General features: G+C 41.4%; 2 protein-coding genes across 6 annotated transcripts; one reads left to right on the top strand and one right to left on the bottom strand.

Moving 5' to 3' along the window:
* Window positions 1–586: 586 nt before the first annotated feature.
* LOC118242950 (uncharacterized) lies at window positions 587–4458 on the bottom strand. Of its 4 annotated transcripts, none has more exons than XM_081702960.1 (8): window positions 4345–4458; window positions 3548–3811; window positions 3100–3170; window positions 2849–3025; window positions 2673–2743; window positions 2524–2580; window positions 2376–2438; window positions 587–2263 (listed from the first exon to the last, which is right to left on the bottom strand). In XM_081702960.1, exons 2-8 carry the CDS (start codon window positions 3706–3708, stop codon window positions 2138–2140), a joined length of 726 nt encoding a protein of 241 aa, XP_081559086.1. In that variant the 5' UTR covers window positions 3709–3811; window positions 4345–4458; the 3' UTR covers window positions 587–2137. The 4 variants fall into 4 exon arrangements, with proteins under 4 accessions (XP_081559086.1, XP_035392194.1, XP_035392196.1 ...); XM_035536301.2 differs by lacking the exon at window positions 4345–4458 and adding an exon at window positions 3992–4086; XM_035536303.2 differs by lacking the exon at window positions 4345–4458 and adding an exon at window positions 3992–4086 and having other exon boundaries at window positions 3103–3170.
* A 113-nt stretch (window positions 4459–4571) lies between these two features.
* sgip1b (SH3GL interacting endocytic adaptor 1b) lies at window positions 4572–17208 on the top strand. 2 transcript variants are annotated; one of them, XM_026998343.3, is made up of 23 exons: window positions 4572–4817; window positions 5584–5647; window positions 6172–6196; window positions 6325–6381; window positions 6906–6963; window positions 7757–7929; window positions 8132–8143; window positions 8930–8941; window positions 9300–9324; window positions 9498–9573; window positions 9785–9861; window positions 10226–10306; window positions 10397–10471; window positions 11529–12236; window positions 12490–12599; window positions 12939–13092; window positions 14074–14185; window positions 14341–14496; window positions 14646–14778; window positions 15014–15216; window positions 15752–15816; window positions 16374–16538; window positions 16708–17208. In XM_026998343.3, exons 1-23 carry the CDS (start codon window positions 4808–4810, stop codon window positions 16728–16730), a joined length of 2574 nt encoding a protein of 857 aa, XP_026854144.2. In that variant the 5' UTR covers window positions 4572–4807; the 3' UTR covers window positions 16731–17208. The 2 variants fall into 2 exon arrangements, with proteins under 2 accessions (XP_026854144.2, XP_081559863.1); XM_081703737.1 differs by lacking the exons at window positions 4572–4817; window positions 5584–5647; window positions 6172–6196; ... (5 more) ...; window positions 10226–10306; window positions 10397–10471 and having other exon boundaries at window positions 8949–9324.
* The last annotated feature ends 1870 nt before the right edge of the window (window positions 17209–19078 follow it).

Below are 19078 nucleotides of genomic sequence, written 5' to 3'. Positions count from 1 at the left end.
GTTGTGTGGAACAACTCCAGTAGCTTGCAGTCCTGACCTCAACCCTACTGAACACGTCTTCTTTTTTTAACTGAATGGGCACAAATTCCCACAGACACACTCGAAAAACGTTGTGGAAAGTCATCTCAAAAGAGTGGAGGCTGTTATAGCCACATAGGGTGGTGTTGGGGCAAATTCATATCAATGCCCATGCTTTTGGAATGGGTCATCAGACAAGCTCCTATTGGTGTGACACACAGATGCCCACATACTTTTGGCCACCTAGCGGATTTTGTCTTGGTCACAGTGTTACTTCTGTTCTTCTCTGCTCAACTGATGTGGTTTAATAGTTGCTTACTGCCATCATTATAACATGAAAAAAATGGTCAGTTAGCTTAGGTTTAATTAATATATAATAAGTTTGCTGCATAACTAATGAGCTTAGACTCAATAACTGACCCAAATATCTGCATGTTTTTTTGAGAAAGCAAGATTTTCATCATAAGAGGAGAACACATCTGCTTATCTATTGGAGAAACAGTGCTTCATGAAATACACTGAGAACCAATAAAATGATACACAACATCCACAGGTCTTTTAATAAAAACAGCAATCAAAATAGCTTTATTGGAAACTCATGGATGAGTCTGTAAACATGGACAAAAAGAGAGTTGAGGTACTAACCTGTTGCTTCGAAGCCTCCTTATGGTGTTTTACATATATGGAACATATAAGTATAGAACATATATGAGCACATGCATCAGCAATGATGTCAAAACACTGAGATGCGCGGCCCTGTAGCGTGGATCAGACACAAACGCACCTCGGCTCTCGCCCACATGCCCCTTGAAGGATGCAGCACAGCAGGCAGAAGTGCAGATCATAGCATACATGACCTGTGCATCATACAAATTCACTGGGTCTTTACTCTAAACCATTAATTCATTAGGTCATGAATCACCTATATTTTTTCATGTCACAGGAATCAACTTCATTATAGCATTTTTGTCCAATTATATTACCCAGGTCATAATTATAAACATATTTATTAGTTAAAGTACTCAGAAAAATGTAATAAGTCTATATACTCACTACCTACTTTATTAAAACTTCTCACCACCTTGCTCCTATAACTTACTTCCACTTTAGCTACATATATTGGATATTGTTCACTTGAAGAGTGTACATTTTCGGACTAAAGCAAAAATACATATATATATAGCTATGCACAATTTGTCAACATCTACATATCGTTTTGACCACAGCTGATTCGAACCGCATCAGCATTTTCAATACTGGCGCAAATATTTATTTCCTTTAGTTCAATTTTTTGTACTTTTATAGAATAGAATAAATTTAAATAATTTTTATTTGGGGATGCTGTTGCACTCTTTGGATTTGATCAAAGGTGGGGGTTATAGTGTACTCATTAACAGCAGCTACTGACTGCAGTGATACCAGTTACTTCCTCTGAACCAAGAGAAAAGTTGTACTACGTTAGGACATGCTGATCACATTTTAGCATGCAGATAAAAATAAGGTTTTAGATGAAAGCCAAAACTGTAACCACATCTACCGCTGTTTTACTTAGCTTTATATCTTTCATTTTAGGATACACTATAGTATCTTAGGGGAAATTCTGATATATTGACCTGAATGAGAAGCCCTTTAAAGACAGTCTGACGACTATTTCAGTTTTTAAGAGCTGATTAACAATGTGCACTGCTGATACTCAACGCTGCACCACAATCCCAAGTCATTAAATCCACTTAGAAAAGGGTTTCCCATTAGTCCTCCCTGTACACATTTCCTTGCCCAAACACACCTGATCCTGCTCATAACTTTATTAAGTTCCTCATGAGTTGAGTCAGGTCTGTTCAGGTAGGTGATAAACTTGAAATTGTGTAGGACAGTGGTTCATACCCATCTGCTCCAACACACCTGATTCCAGGCACCAATTAACCCTCAAGATAAGTCGCGTGTGCTGCAGAGGGCCGAAAACTAACGCAGGCAGTGTTGCTTGAAGCTCTCGAAGATTTGAGTTTGAGAAGCCCAGTTCACGGGGAGCTGCTCCGAGGACCATGGGACCATGGTCCATCAGGAGTGGACACGCTTGGTGCTAGGTTACATTTTTCCAGGGAACACAACCTCGTGGGGTCTAGCTTACGTCCAACTGTTTATCAAGCAGCTGTATCTCCTTTTCAAGCTTCTTCATCTTTAGCTGCCGGTACGCAATCTCCTGCTTGAGGTAGCGCTTGTACAGGGAGGTCACATCGTCCTCTCGCTGAAAAGACAGTACTCATGACTTACCGCAGCATGTTGTGGCGCCAAGGTGGGCATTAAAAAAAATGCTCTCACGGACAACTTGGCTGCCAATTGTTTTAATGAGAAGGTACCTCGCCATCAGCAGAGTGACATGGACCAGCCAGATCAGGTTCCTCTTGGCGTTCCTCACTTCCCTGAAGATGTGAATGAGTTTAGTCTATCATAATTCATAGGGAAACCACAGCAATAGCATAAAAACTTTAAAGAATTCAATTATACCTCTTGAGGATTCGAGCACACCACTATGTTCTTCTCGTCATGGTCTGAATCAGAGTGCTGGACCAAGAAGTAGCACATTATCTTGTTAAGTTCACAGTCTGCTTTTGTTTGACACTCAATATAAACAGAGAACAGCAGTGTTTCCTTACATCCGTGGGTTCTTCTGCGTTATCAAAAACCGTCACTTCTGGCAGTGGAAGAGTGCCTGAGCTTTCAGGCTCTGCAAAACATTTAAACATTGAAGATCTCTGATGGTTAGGATACATGCAACAGTGATTAACCTTTACTTTTGTGAAGGCCAAAAGCAATGAGATGAATCAGCTACCTGTGGAACTGGGGCTCCTAACGCTAATGCCAGCCTGCTCAGAAGAACTACCGTAAGTAATGCCATCTTTGCTGGGATGCCCTCTGATCTGCCACAGGCCCTGTTCTTCAGCACGGGTGAAACCGATCATGGCTAATCCCCCTCCAAGTCTCTGCTTTTGTGCCCTCTTCCTGTTTGCTAATAATCAGAGCACACGTTTCACATACACTGCTGTACATAGTACACCACAAAAAAGTAATGGAAACACCTACCACATTGAACAATGTTTTTGTATTTGACTTTGACCTGTTGCCATGTTCTTTTGACGTTACTGGGATTGGAGCTGAAAGTAAAAGGTAAATAAATATTAATGTAAACGTGACAAGTGTGAAATGTACATTCTCTTATCTGCTATAACAACCAATTCACGTCTGCCTTTTTAATGACTGCAACAAGAAGAATACATAAATAATTAAATGCATCCATTTTAACTTTTCAATATTCAAGGTCAGAAGGCTGGGGATATTTCATGGAACAAGTTTCTCCGATATCCAGGTCTTTGTGGTTTAATTTATCCAGCTAACAAATAAATTCCGTTTCTTGACATGGGTCACGAAACGTTTTAACCAATTGCTGCTAGACAAAACATTGACTAATTAAGCATTGACTAATTTAGTTAAACAGATACTTAAAATATATTAAAATCCCAAATGAACTTACGCATTTAATCTCTCTGCTATTTTTTGCCACGCCTCCACTCTCGATTTGGCGGCTGCTGCCGTGTTGCATTTAGCCGTTATGATAGCCTTGTATTCCTCAAAAGTCTTCAAAATAACCTCTTGTTCAAACTGGCTAAAGAAAGCTGCCCTTTCTCTGGCCATCGCTGGAGATGATCATCGCTGAATTTCACCTCCTTTTGACTTTGGAAGCAGAAATCAACCATCCGGATTACTTGAGTCTGAATCGAGTTATCGAGACCTCCTCCTAGAAACGGAGACAAGATATATCTTGTTAAGTGTATTTGACTGAGTGCGACTCTGAATGTCTACACAAATATGTGCTCCGCTTTTTTAGCGACGGTATATCAGGCAGTGCGTTTTTAGTATTTACCAAATCTGAGCAACGTTAAATAGCCACATTACTCCCAATTGTTTATGCACTTACCCGGGGCGAATTGGGCAAAGGTGTCAAAGGACTAAGACCACGTGACGCGGAGCACTATTTCTCCTATTGGTTTATCCACGGTATGACATCATCACACCAACTGGGATTACTAGATTGAAAAATCTGGAGACTAGACGGACTCTTTCACCCAGGGACCGTTTTTTTTCGGTGCACTGAGTTTGCGCACGCACGCGCAGAAAGCCATGTCTGAAACGCATCCCATACCTTACAACAACCTCGTTTAGGTAAATGGACAGTGGTATTATTTGTTTATTATATCTGATAATAATTACCAGAAAAATATAGTAAATTATATGCCATCAAAGTTGCAATATAAAGGTTCAGTTTATTACCTTAGACAGTTTGGTTTTTGTCGTTAAACGGATAAAGATATGCTTTATTTGTAGACTATAAGTAAGTATTCTTTTATAGCTAGTAACTAGGCTGCGTTAATATGTCTCACTTTTAGCCCGGCTGTGTTATTCGGCAATGAGTAAACACGTCCTGTCCTCTCTTCGCCCTGCCTCTCCTACACCCCCCCCCCCCCCCCCTACCCCCACTCCTCCCATCACCGCATCTGTCGCCAGCATCCCCTCTGTGATGGCGTGCGCGGACGCTGCTTCGTTAGTGACCGCGGCCTATCCTTCTCGCACAGTTAGCCAGCCAAACAACATGTTGGAAGTCCGCTGAAGGCAAAACGAAAGAAGAAAACCACATGATTTTGGATTATGAACTGTTCCTTTATCGGCCGGGTTTTACTATATCCCTCGTCGGTCTTCCTTCTCCCTTGATACAGTGGAATGAGAAACTGCAACCATGATGGAAGGTAAAAAGACTTGACTTCACCATCCCCATTCTTCTTTCCTAACCCTGAAAACCTTTGTTTTGGGAGGAGGTTTTTAAGTAACCACCTATTCACTCGTATAGAAATAACCTTTATTCCCTTGTATAAGGCACTGGTACCGGTATGCAGCTGGAGAGCGTTAGCTAGCATACTTTGCGGTGCACGCTTGATGTGCACCTATCCTTGGCGGAGATTATTGGTCTCACACGTTGTGTGGCAGATGACTAGTTTGTTTGCAATGTATTCTAATGTTTGTGCTGAAGACATCCCTTATACGTTCATTTTTCTCTTCAAGCGCCCAGAATAGAAAGCGCGACTTATCTACCCTGTAGGTTTTTGGCCCAGTCATTCCTTCAAGGACTGTTGTCTTCACAACAATTGTTTTCACTTTTTTTGAATATTATCCTTATTTACTAGATTTCAGTAAAACAGTAGGAATTTTCAAATCCTCGCACTTCAACTGCTCTTTTTGGGCTGGCGCACAATTCCTCCTGTCTGAAACCTTATACCAAACTGGTGCTCGTAGTGAGTATACAAGATATCTTAAGGTTCTGATAGTTTTATCACAATAGAGGAACAGAGCAAATTAGTTGGCAGTTTACCTGTTGTTGGTGTCAGTTTCAGACTTGTACTCATTATAAACTACTTTACAGTATTTAGAGTGAAAATTAACACACATTTGTTAATGAAGAAGGGAAAAAAACTTTGACGGCCACAATTCACAACTCTAACTCCATTTCTTTCTCAGGACTGAAAAAGCGTACCCGAAAGGCCTTCGGGTTACGCAAGAAAGAAAAGGACAGTGACTCCACGTGAGTGATATGGTCGCACCGCTAAATAAATAGGACTATTACTAATACTGAAACAACTGATTTTTGCAGATGAATGTACTCAGTATGTGAAAATCAGTACTGAGAAGACTGATTTTACTGGATGCGGTACATTTTTAGGGCACTTGAATTCATAGTACAAACCACACTTTGCGTGTTGTGGGTAGTCTGTTCACATCAACAATGCAACAATGTGCGGATACTCTAAAGTGTGTGGTTTTTAATGTAGACCTCAGGATACACCAGATTTTTTTTTTTTTTTTTTTTGCTCTATCCCAACTATTAGCACAACTGAGCACCTGAACCAGCCACTGAATACCTTGCACACGTGCACTGGGAGCTCAATTAATGCAAAACTATGAACCATGTAGTGGGTTCTGTGATCTGGGTTGCTCTAAAGAAACACTGCTCTAATTGATCAAGTAAAACTTATTTATACATCATATTATATAATAATGTGTTAAACAATGTACCATATACTGACAGTGCTTTTTATTATATTGTAGAGGATCACCAGACAAGGACAAATCCGTAAGTTTAGTATAGCACTCTCAAGATAACAAACTTCTCCATTAGACCTGTTTGAGACTGAACAATCCTGATTTATTTTGATCCAGTGTAAACACTAATGAACATGTTTTGCTTTCTGTAACTACCAGAAAAAAGCCAATGGAGCACCCAACGGTTTCTATGGTGATATAGACTGGGATCGATATGTAAGCACAACTCTTTGAACTTCAGTTTGACATAACTCAGTTGTTTGTGTGTGTGTGTGTGTGTGTGTTAGGCTCTATGGATTCTAACCTCTCAAGCATGTGGTCAGCTAGCTCTATTAGATTTCTGAAGGACAATCTGACAGATTTTGGATTTGCTGAAATCACATTGAGTAAGGCTTTCTAAATCAGCAAAATGACCCCAGAAGATGTACTTAGCCTTGAGCACATCCACATACTGTATAACCTTGCTGTGGTTTCACATCATCCTCAAACACACAGCAGCCAAAAGGAAAAGCAGTCGCACTCTGCTTTTCTTAGTCGACTGTGAAGCTGTCATTTTAAGATATATTTAATATTTAAGTATTTGAATCATTCCCCTTATCCAAATGCTAGTACCCTGATATGGGAGAACCATGGGGAAAATGTAATGAATGTTTGTAAATAAATAAATAAATAAATAATTTCCATATGGGATGGAATAGATTTATCCTGCCTAGCCCGGGACCTTCTCTCCTGTGTTCCAGAACTCACCGGATGTGGATGATGAGGGATACAGCATTAGGCCTGGAGACCAAGGAGGAAATATCCTTTTTAAGTGCAGAAGCTCAATACTCAGCCAGTTAATTAAAGCGGAATACACGGAACATTTTCATGTTCTCAGAACTGTCAAACCACCTGTTATGTGAAGTGGTGCTGTACAGGTTGTCAGGGTAGAGATAGTCATTCAATGGAAATCATGTCTTTATGGCTTCCTATGCTGTATGAATTTGAACAGCCTGTGCAGATGTCATTCTTGTATAATGAACCCTTTTTGTACTGTGTTAATTGGTTTGTCAATTATACAATACCTCCTCAAGCTCTCTGGGAGTTTTTCCTTGCCACTGTTGGCTTTGGTTTGCTCTTTGGGGGCCTGGACCCAGATTCTTTGTCAAGCAGTCTGCAATCTGTTAGAAAGGCATGATGTAAAAAGCATTATACGCAAAAACTGAATTGCGTGGAATTGATCAAGTTGAGATCACTTATGTAAATGTGACACTGCACTCAGACATATATGCCTCGGGTCAACAAGTCCTGGTGTTAATTGGTCTCCAAGGTCCAGTTACACTCTAAGGTGAGCGTTTCTCACTTCATGCCTGGAGGAACACAGCACACATTGACAGTAGTCTCCTGCTGTCCTTGTTTGACTATGAAGGAAATATGCAAGCACTGACATGACCCATTATTCAAGTTCTCTGCCATGTTACTGCTTTAAAATACTTTGCCTAACTGGTCAGTGTCCATGGCTTGAATCAAGCATGTGACAGCAGGCAAAAATCCAGAAACCTGCAGATTTCAGGAACACTCTCTGAGGCCTTCTTCCTTAACCACGGACCACCCACCCTGAAACCGAAGGCCTACTTCTCGTCCAGCGAGTCGGAAGGCGAGGACGAGCCAGGAAAGAAGTTTAAGATTAAGATTAAGCCGCTGGCGCCTGACAACGGCACTGTGTCCACCATGGATGAACTGAAAGCCTCCGTGGGCACCCTGGCCATCTCACCCTCACCCCTGGTAAGGCTGGCAGGAGTCTCTCTCTGTCTTTTATATTCTTGTAACAATTATTTTTTTCGAACCTATCAGTGAAGTCCATGCTGCTGGTAACGTACATGAACTGTACAAAGTGGGCGGGGATTAGGAGGGTTTTATGGGCCAGTGTTTTGGTACTCTTATGTGATAGTACTTTTTGCTTTCTCCTTTTTTTCACTTGCGACAGAGGAGAAGCCCGGTGAGTGGGTTGGTTTGCGACCAGAGCCATGTTGTTTGTGACTTTAAAGTTCCATTTTTCTGCCATGTTTGTTTTTATATGTGCAGTTGATTTCAGAGAAGCATGGTTGTGTGTGTGTTTTTGTGTGTGTGTGTGTGTGTGTGTGTGTGTGTGTGTGTGTGTGTGTTTTCACTGACAAACACATTTTGGAAGAGTTTGTGCCAGGCTGCGTGTATGTTGGAGGTGATGTTTGCTTTTGCCTTTAGCAACTCTGTTGGGCAACACCTGTTCCTGTGAACACCTGTAACCTGTCTATTATATTAAATGTAAGGTTTATTAAATTAGTTGGAAAATCAGAAGTATAAAATAAGAATTTTAAAAAAAAAATAATGAGTGTCCTTCTGCATTACATAAGAAATTCACAGGAAGATCAAGATTCCCTGTTATTTGCACTATAACAGTATAATAGATTGTATAATCAGTATAATAGCTTGGCTTACAAGGTGAGAGAGAGCAGAGCCAGCTGAAGTACATACTGATTTAGTAATAGATCCTTAATATTGCTTTTTTAACTACTGTTTAAGGATATGGACAATATGCCACAATTCTTTCCCATTGCTATATGCTTATACATGAATGAAATTAAGGGGGTTTATGGTGGGGCTTTGGTCCTTAAAGCAACTAGTTGCACATGTAAATGACTGTAGTCCTGATCATGATCACGGAGCAATCTCACTTGTTCATTTAACTCATTTGTCACCTGCTCTCTGACCAGGTCTCTTCTTTCTTCCCTTTTGCTGGTTACAGAGGCGCAGTCCGGTAAGTTGGTGTTTTGCAGTTAAGAGTTGAGGGGACAAACAGAGTATCTGCGTCTCTCATATGCTATAAGGTTTTATGTGAAGAAGCTTGCAGCTGGATGGCACTGTTTTAAAGAATCACTTAAAGGACATACTGCTTTATAATGTTTTGTATTAAAAAAGGATTTGGAAAGTCTATAGCATATAATTGGAGCATTAATTTTTTTTTACTTATCAAAGGTCAAAAATTTAATTGAATCTTGACTTGAAGAATTATCTTACCTGAAAATGAGTTTATTGTTCAGCTCTGCTACATGGTGCATAACTATCTTAATTATCTCACACTTGTCTTTTACCTACTCCTCTATTCTTCTTCACAGTGCCCACTGAAACGAAACCTGTCGAGTAAGTTTTTTGCTCAGAGATGTGTATGTGTGGAGCCTATAATTTAGTTGTAGTAAGCTGCCTGTTTGGTATAAGTACAGCAAAATTTTAAGGTTACTCCTCGACCTGTTACTCCTCGTTGTCATACTATCTATGTTCAGACTACATTTAACTTTGTCTCTCTTGATCTCTAGGCGATGAGATCGCCAGACCTAGACGTTCCACTCCGACGCCCATTGCAGCCCCAGGGCCTGGTCCCGACACGCCCAGGTTAGCCTGCCATTTGGTAGCATGCAATACAGCTGTAGACATATTATAGACTCTCAGGTTAGCCTGAATCTTGCTAGCATAACCCATAAGATTTGTGCACTTCTGAGACGGCAAGGAAATCTATTCACGAACAGGTTATGTTGGTAGGATTAGAGTTCAGCCCTTCATCTCACATCATCTCCTCTTTCTCACTTGATGTTCTTTTCCTTAGTAAAAGGTTACCAGACAATGCCACGGCTTTCTTTGGCTCACCATTTGAGACGGAGTTTGAAGTACGCAATTCAGAAGGTAAAATACAACAACCTAGATTAAGCCCTGCATAAAGATAATTACACAAAGATTACAAAATGATAACAACATGCATAAAATATTCAATAATTAACAAGTACGCTACTAAGTCAGCATGCTGCATATCCAAGACAAACCCAATATAGGACCATTTTCTATCTCTGCAATTAGATATAATTTGCAGACAAAACCAGAATTATTCATAGATAAGAAATGTACTGTGTAATTTACCCAGTGTAAATGGGTAAATTATACAGTAAATGTATCTGCTAGAACCTCTGACAGTGTATTAAGATATTGAATTGTCTTGGTAAATATTTAAAAGTCTCATAGTCCACCCACTATGTCCTCTCCCTACATTTAGTTTTCATAGTGGAGCCAGAGCTATGGCGTCAGTCGACTCTACGTGCCACTTCCCCTTTGAACAGAATGTTCCCCTCGGGAGGTAACACGCCACTGATCGAGCATTCTCATAGCACTCCTGTCTAGGTTATGAAGGTGGCCATGTTGTCTGATAACGAACCTGTTCCTACAGCTCCACCTCCTCTTCCTCCAAAGAACTTTGCTGCCACTCTACCCTGCTATAGTACGAGCTCACTGGAATCTTCTGGTCAGTTCTGCTGATTTTGTAATTCCATAGTAACAGTGTACTATGAAAAAAAAGAAATAAGGAATAAGTATATGGGTTTCTGGAAACTGTTTGGCTCCCACCAATCCCCAAGTCCCTTTATACCTCACTATCAGCCAATCATAGCTAAGGTGGGAAGCATGTTCAGATGTTCCTGATTCAGAGAGTGACCTTTCCAAACTTCACCCTCCCCAACATTCAGAAGTGCTTGTCCACCTTTTTGGCTGGTTTGGAAGCCTGTTTCCGAAGGAGCTGTCATATTCTCATTCAGTGAGCATGGTGGGTCTCTTCCCACATACACCAAGCTCTGGGTTTCATCAACCTTGGTTGTGCTGAATTTATAAAAGATGTGTTTTGTTGGTCATGAGTAATTTGCAGGGAGCCACAGTCTTTTGCCATCTTGAGATTCTCACAAGTTGCATTTTTTGTGGTTCCTTGTCAGGCCTTCTGGACAAACCTGATTTAATTCCCCAAGATATTGTTTTAATATCCAGGATATTGGGGAGTTTGTCATATACTGCATGTATTATTACATACATATTGTGTTATGAATGTTTTATGAGGTTCTTAAGGTTCTTATAGTGTCCTTAAAAGAGGGATCCTAAAAATAAGTGTTGCTGTCCTTGGTCATGAGGTTCTTGGTTCATTCTGAATGGGCAGAAAAAGTGTTTGCCCTATAATCGTGGGTTTGAGCTCCAGTAATGCCACTGCCATATATGGCTCAGAGTCCAAGAGAGCAAAACTGGTGCTGCTCTCTGGGTGGTAGGGAGGGATTTCCTCAGTCCCTTGTCAGTCACGGTGACCCCAGTCGTGGACATCTGTGTGCTTACGCTTTCCTCTGATGCGTTCAGCTGCCTTGTGTTGCAGCAGGGGGCAGCAAATAAGAGAGATGTGGTGCTTGGCTTCACATCTCGGAGGAAGCGTATGCTCGCTGTACACACCACAGTTGGTAGTGAGTAGTCAGTAGTGGGTTGGAATTGGTAGTTAACAAGTCTGACTGCCACTTATTTCATGTCTGTGCTTATACCCCTTTGGACAGGTTATTACAGTGTTGTTCCCAGTGTGAGAGGGGAGGGATCAGCCTCTGCCTGTCAGGACGTTCTGTTATCGGACACTGTAGGGGTGTCAGCTATGCATGACTTGGACAATGTCTTTGGCCCTGCCGATACCCCCAAGTCTGGAACAGAGATAATACAGTCCAGCTGGGTCAGTTTCAACGATGGGCCTGATTCCAGGCCACCACCACCTGATGAGCCTGCCCCCTCCCCACCTTTTTCATTGTCCCCTGTAGACTCGCCCTCCCCCTCACCCCTTAACCTCCCACCTCCGGACTCATCCCCTCCCCCGCTACACTCCATCCCCCCACCTGACTCTCCTCCACCCCCTCCTCCCTCCACTTCCCCACCCCCAGACTTGCCCAGCAAACAGTCAACTGAGGACCAAGGCCTGCCTCCACCTTCTACCTTTCAGCTTCTAGAGCCCATGCTTTCCCCCAGTACCCCTCAAACCCCCACAAGCCCTGGTCTGCCCCCACTTCCCATTGAGCGGTCTCCACATGGCCCCATTCCACCTCCTCTGACCCTACGAGATGAGGCGAACCCCAGGAGAACCCCAGACTCTGTTGGACTGAGAGAAGAACTCTTCACATACTCTTTTTCACCCAAAGAGGTAGGCCCAGGAGGCCTACGGGGCACCCCACCCCCACTGCCCTACAGGAGTATGATGGCCTCGCCCGGTCCTGGCAGTGGTGAGAGTGCTTCCTGATTCAAGTCAGTCATAAACATAGTCATCAATAAATCTTCTTTTAGGCCCACTTACCAGCAGGTGGAGCAGTTTCTTCAAACTTGTAACACACACCACCAATACTGATAAATAGTCCACATCTAAACAAATATGTATTGATTGTCATTTAGCACTATTAATACATTAATTTATGGAAACTGAATAAGGATATGATTTTTGACATCTTGGGGAAGGTAACTGGTTTGGGTTCTTCTCAGGGCCTTCATCACCTGCTCGCCCTGCCACGCCTCTGTCAGCAGGCAGTCCAATACCACCGCTGCCACCTCGCCCGTCCTCGCGACCTAAACTCCCACCCTGCAAACCCAACGTGAGTGACCTGGTACCTCACCCCTGGTTCTTCACACTATCTTAAAAGTTTTAAAAGAAGCATTATGAAAGGAACAAAGAGCTCCACATTCTATAATGTCGTGCCCAAATTTCATTCATTTCATTGTTATGCATCAACAAGGTCGCAAGTTTAATGTTTAAAAATGAATTTGGCTGGCTATATACACACACACACACACACACACACACACACACACAAACACATACCTCATACATACCTTAGAAACACTGAGTGGATCGATTATTTTTGGTTTTCTGAGACAGCATTGTTTGAGGGCATTGGGTTGAACTGTTACTCTAGTGTGGCGCTCGTTTGCAGGCTCGGCCCTTCAGCCCCCCCATCCACTCATGGAGTCCTCCGCCGTTTGCTCCTCTGGCCCGAGCAGAGAGCAGCTCTTCCATCTCCTCGGTGACCTCACTGAGTGCTGCCTCAACACCGACGCTGGGCCGGGACCTTAACCTGTCCATCACGGGTGAGCCGCTGGTCACCTGCTCCTGGGACAGCTGGCAATAATGCAGGGATGTCCATCCAGAGGACTGGAGTGCCACAGCATTGCAGAGTTTAGGGTTTATCCTCTAATACACTCAGATCAACTTACCAAGGACTTGGCAATCATATGACCTGATGAAATGGGTGTTGCAAATTGGGGTAGTGTAACACAGCAGCAGGTAGGGCTGGATGCAAGTGCGTAGTCAAAAGTCCTTTATTTTAGCAATAGGCAAAAACATAATCCTCAGACATGATACTGAAAAACTAAAGAAAGAAACAAAACCTAATGTAGAAAAAAAAACAGGAAGGGAAACAAGGAACACAGGCATGAAGCCAAACCATGGGTAAATAAACAGGCAAAGTGAGAAACACAAGCACAGTGTCAGGTAAGTCTACGACACAATGGCATACATTCAAATACAGACAAACGAGACACAGGAACAAGGGGTGTAAATACAAAGACCAATGAACACTAAGGAGACATGGGTGTGAACACCTATGAACACTAATTTTCACAGGAGCAAACCAAAAATGAAACTAAGACAAACTCAAAACACAAGGTACATGGAAAGCATCGCCATGGGAACCACAATGCCAGAGAAGGGGCAACCATGATGGGTAGAATGCTAAATAGTGAAGGGCTATGTCCCTCCTGGTCTTAAGGCTGACATCCTGCACTAAGGCCAATCTAAACAGAAGACCTTCACTTTTGACTGAAAGTTGATCTATGTGAAGTGCTGGGACTTTAGATGTGCAATAATAATTGACCCCATTGCCAATACACTGCATACAAGCAATCCAGGGTACTCAATACCTGGTACATTTTTCCTGGGAGCCGTGGTAATGTCGAGTGCACAGGAATCACTAGGCATTGGATTGGCAAACACCAGACTATTGTAGTCATAGGAGAATGGGATCTAGGCCTGTGTGCGTGACTGCGGATGTGCTGTTGTGCGTGTTTCAGCCTCCTCCCGAGGACCAAGTCCACTAACCATGGGACACCAGGACACACTGCCTGTGGCAGCCGCCTTCACCGAGACCATCAGCGCCTACTTCAAGGGAGCTGACCCCAGCAAGTAGGCACCACACAGCACAGACCCAGACCAGCATGCTAACTTTACTGACACATGAGATGTAATTGAGTGGTTTGACAATTACTTGTACTTGAGTGGTTTGACAATTTCCCGTGACTGTGTCTCTAAGGCTTTACCTGCACTCCTGTCTGTCACAGGTGTGTGGTGAAGATAACCGGCGAGATGGTGTTGTCCTTCCCAGCAGGCATCACCAGACACTTTTCCAACCAGGCCAGCCCACCTGTCCTTACCTTCTCCATCAGCCGCTATAGCCGTCTGGAGCAGGTGCTCCCCAACCCTCAACTTCTCTGCTGGTAAAATAAAAACTAACAAACAACAAAAAAAAAGCCCTTAGTGCTTTCATTTACTGTAGAAATGTACTGAAGTAAAATTCAGTGCCATGGGATGTCAGAGCACATGGCCAGAGGGAGTGTTCACAGTGAGACTTGTGTCTTGTGTGCAGTGACACCCTGGCAACCATCTCTGACTGTAAGGAGTTTTGGGTGAACATGCCCAACCTGATGTCACATCTGAAGAAGGTTGCAGACCAAAGGCCTCAGGCTACATACTACAATGTGGACATGCTGAAGTATCAGGTGAGTTGAGCCTTAAGTGCAGCCAGAAATTTCTAAATTTCTACCCAGCCTCTGCTGGGTAACTTTTGACTTTGTACTCAGACATCATTCATGTGTAACAAAGATCTAGGATTTACAGTTAATTGGTCACTGTATTAGCTGCCAGGTGGGCACTAGTCCTGGCCTGTTGTCTTTGTGTCAACCGTGTAATGCGGTCGTGTGGTGCTTGACACTTTGAGCGTGCTTCCCTGGCCAGGTGTCCACACAGGGCATCCAGTCCACTCCGCTGAACCTGGCTGTGAGCTGGCGTGGCGATGCCAACAGCACCGACCTCAGGATAGACTACAAGTATAACACGGAGGCTATGACCACCCCCACACCCCTCACCAACATCCATTTCATGGCACCCGTGGGCGGCGGCGTGACCAAAGTTCAGGCCATGTTACCTCCAGCCATCTGGTGAGGGCACATCATCAATAAATATGTTTGTTTATTAATAATTCTGTAGTGGAAAACTCTTTATTTACATTTAGATTAATTCACCAGCTCACTGTTATAAGAATTTCAAAGTTAAATGACTACTTTTAAATGACTACTTTTAAATGACTACTTTTAAATGACGTGGCATTGGCAGCTGGACTGCTGTGTGTGAATTTGGTATGACCAATCAGTGCTGATTTTTTCCCTTCACACACAAACAAATGTGTCCTTTCACTCATTTTTACTCACTACTCATTAAAGAATTCCAGAAATTCCAGCAGAAATGGATGTGTCTTTTGTACTTTTCAAAATTCTGTATCCCACTTCCTTTTAGCTGTTGCCTATTGGTTGTTTCAGCTGGATGATAATAGTTGTTTGTTCCTCAGCAAACAAAAATAAACTTTGAGGTTTTTCTCTACTGATGTGCGAAAAACTTAGAACAATAATAAACAATTTGTCATAAATTAAATGTGACTGTAGTTTTTTACATTTTATTGTTGCATTGTGTGTTAAGGAACCCGGAAACACACAAGATACTGTGGAAGATACCTGAGCTCTCACAAAAATCTGAAAATGGAGGTAACAAAAATAATTTCCTTGCTTATTTATAAATGTTTTATTTTTTATTTCTGTTTTCTGTGCACAATGAGTACTGAAATGAGTCCTTATTTGAATTACATAAGACCTACTTTTGATTGAAAACTGTTTAAAGTTGCTACCAATGTTCAAGCAAATGTCATTTTAAAACAGTTTATCAATCAATATAAACACTTTCAGATTTTATATTTGTAGTATTTTATAATTAACTATTTTGGGGATTTGGGGATTATTACAGAACACTTGAAGTAATCCTGATATTAACCTGATGCCAGCATTCACGCAATGTATTGCAAGAATACAACATTTCTCAGGAAGGAAATATTTCTCAGTTTTCATTCTGTATGGTTTCAAAATGGAGACATGTCACCTCCAGAGGACGAAAGCAGCAAGGGGTGCATTGATGTGTATGTGGTGTGTCAAGTATAAACTCCTTTTGAGTTCTCTCTCTCCTTGTCCCTCTCTCTCTTTCTCTATCTCTCTCTCTCTCCTTCTATCTCTTTTTCTCTCTCTCTCCCTCTCCCTCCCTATGTTCTCAGGAGTCGGGGCACTTCTGGGCCGCTTCCAGCTAGCAGAAGGCCCCACCAACCCAGCTCAGCTGACTGTGCAGTTCACCAGTGAAGGCACCACACTCTCTGGCTGCGACTTCCAGCTGGTGGGAGCAGGCTACAGACTTTCCCTTGTGAAGAAAAGGTTCTCTGCGGGTATGTTTGCTTAAGTCTATGTTTAAAGAATCACATTTTTTAAATCAAGGGAAAAAATACACTTTGTCTTGTCCAATATCCTCTGGCTTCCGGTTTTATTTTGTCTGCCTTATTCTCATGCAGATTTTCTCTTTTTTCTCTCCTTTTCTTCCCTTCCTCATTGTAACAGGTAAATATTTGGCAGACAACTGATGTTGCTGTTGTAACGACAGCCATAACAACTTTTGAACTGAACTGAGGTGGGGGAATGAGGGTGCTTTCAAGTTTGCCACTAAAAGTGACTTTTAAAAACATTTTTAATCTTTGAAGAATAACAACCGCAACAAACACCCCCGAGATTCCTTAATCTGGAATTTCTTTGGCATAGAATATCATCAGTGTGTGTGTTTGTATATGTGGGTAGTGCGTGCATGCACGCTGGTGTGCGAGTGTATGTGTGTGCGCCTGTGTGTGTGTTTGGGTAGTAGCAAAATATGTGTATACAGTAAATTTCAGGATAAATGCAATACAGCAAATTTTTGCTGGGTTTATGCAAGAAGGCAGAGTTTCCTCTTTAAATTCAATGCACCTCCTCTCTGCCCATGATTCTACGTGTGTGGTTGTACACACTCAGCAATGTTCTATACTATTAATCCCAGGGTTCACTTAGCAAATTAACAATAGCAGTGGTGAGGCCATATATGTATATATATATATATATATATATATATATATATATATATATATATATATATATATATATATATAATTTATGCATTTGGAATATATTTGGGTCCTACTCCCCATCCCCCCCAACCCACCCTACTATAAAACTGCATAAGACATAGTCTCATGGAAAGCTGCTCCTGAGTTTGAAGTAATTTATCCTGTGTGAGGGAAAGGCAAGGAACAGTGATGATTTGCCTTGCAGGGACATTGTTCATTGGCCAAAGACCTGAATGCCTCGGTGCCCAAGCAGTTGACAACACAGTGCTCAGATCTCATAGGCCAGCTGGACTTAAGGAACCTATACTTTTGAATAAATATAGCCACGACTTCTACAAATGAACAGGAAACATAAGAAAACAAAAACAATAAAATTGTTACAACTTTTTAAAGGACTGCTTGTACTCAAAAAGAAGAAGGAAAATCTAGGAATCTTTGACCCATTGTCTTTGTTTGGTAACAGTATCAGATTTGTTATGTATTCATTTTGACATTGTTGTAGGTTGTTCTCAGATATTGTTGAGTTCAGCTTGTATGTCGAAGGACAGAGTGTTCATTTGGTTAGACTGTATGGTTACTAAGGTAGATATGACAATACATAGCTAAATGTTGATATGCATAGTTACAACCCCAGAATTAATTTTTCATGCAAAAAACAATGCCTGTTCAATTTCTTATTGCATCTTAAAACAAATGCTAATAATTTGATTACCATATCTGGATAAGAAGACACTGAAATTGAGTCAATAATGAAACATCCCTGAAGCTTACACTCACTGTATAAACCCTTTTCCATTTGGTTTTCCACAATGTGGATTTTTTTTCTTGTAGCAATATTAAAAATTATGTATAAATGTAACATAAGAATTGTTATATGTATATCCGAAAGGATATAGACCTTATATGTATCATAAGACTTTTTTAATGTTAAATTTTCATTGTAAGTCTTCAAATTAATGACAGCACTTTATTTTTGTTTATTTGTTTCTTGTCAAAAACTGTATTTTATCATTTGACACATTATATATTTTAGCCATTTAAATGGAAAGTCCAAAGCACTTTCCAACCTCCACTGGCTAGTACTGTATAATACTATGGCTATATGCTATATTTTACGCATATTTTACTTGTTGTTTCTCAAGTATTTTGGAAATTAAGAAATTGGTTGTGTCTATTTACCGCGCTTTGTGACTGCAGTGTTCTGTAGACATTACAAACCCGTACCCTGTTTATATATGGATCATTGCTTTCTGAATACTAGATATTGTTCATTCATTGTATTACGTTCACTCTGGACTGAATTTTTTTCATTTTCGGCATGAGTCAGATTCAAAGGGACTAACTTGTACATAGAAGCCTCCAATAATCAGTGAAATAATGAATGCTAATTATGTTGGTATGGATAGTATGTTCCTACTTAACGATGAATCAGGGTTTTGCGTTTGCCTCGCTGAGAACTGTAGACCAATGCTGGGCTTCGATGAATTAAAGGGACTTGATTATTTTTGCGTTTTTGAAGGCCTTACGGGACCTGAAAAGGGGACATAACAAGTTTTCCTTGTGAATGATTCGTGCCGCTCAAACCATGATGTAAGGCGACCATTTCACAGAATGTCCGGTGTTCGTTGCATTTTTATCCTCATGAGTGGAATATTTGTATTTGTCAGTCGGTTAACTTGCATCTTGTTCATCACAGAAAAAACGCAATATGCAAACATTTCATGTGTAGGATATGGCCTTCCAATGTTTAAGAGAATATAAAGATTGAAAATGATAGGTATATACAAAGTGAAAAATGTATCACCAAAAAATAAAATAAAAAATACAACAATACG

The sequence above is a fragment of the Electrophorus electricus genome, chromosome 20 (assembly GCF_041902795.1).
Source record: "Electrophorus electricus isolate QZ-2024a chromosome 20, ASM4190279v1, whole genome shotgun sequence".
Taxonomy (NCBI): domain Eukaryota; kingdom Metazoa; phylum Chordata; class Actinopteri; order Gymnotiformes; family Gymnotidae; genus Electrophorus; species Electrophorus electricus.
The sequence above is the reverse complement of the archived record's forward strand: the minus strand, read 5'-3'. Positions and strand labels throughout refer to the sequence as shown.

Coding starts and splice junctions, on each gene's coding strand:
- LOC118242950 (XM_081702960.1), bottom strand. CDS start 3,708: ATGGCCAGAGAAAGGGCAGCTTTCTTTAGCCAGTTTGAACAAGAGGTT. Junction 3,026..3,099: donor CAAAAACATTGTTCAATGTG/GTAGGTGTTTCC, acceptor TCTGATTATTAG/CAAACAGGAAGAGGGCACAA. Junction 2,581..2,672: donor ACGCAGAAGAACCCACGGAT/GTAAGGAAACAC, acceptor TTCTTGGTCCAG/CACTCTGATTCAGACCATGA.
- sgip1b (XM_026998343.3), top strand. Junction 12,237..12,489: donor CTCGCCCGGTCCTGGCAGTG/GTGAGAGTGCTT, acceptor GGTTCTTCTCAG/GGCCTTCATCACCTGCTCGC. Junction 15,817..16,373: donor ACAAAAATCTGAAAATGGAG/GTAACAAAAATA, acceptor CTATGTTCTCAG/GAGTCGGGGCACTTCTGGGC.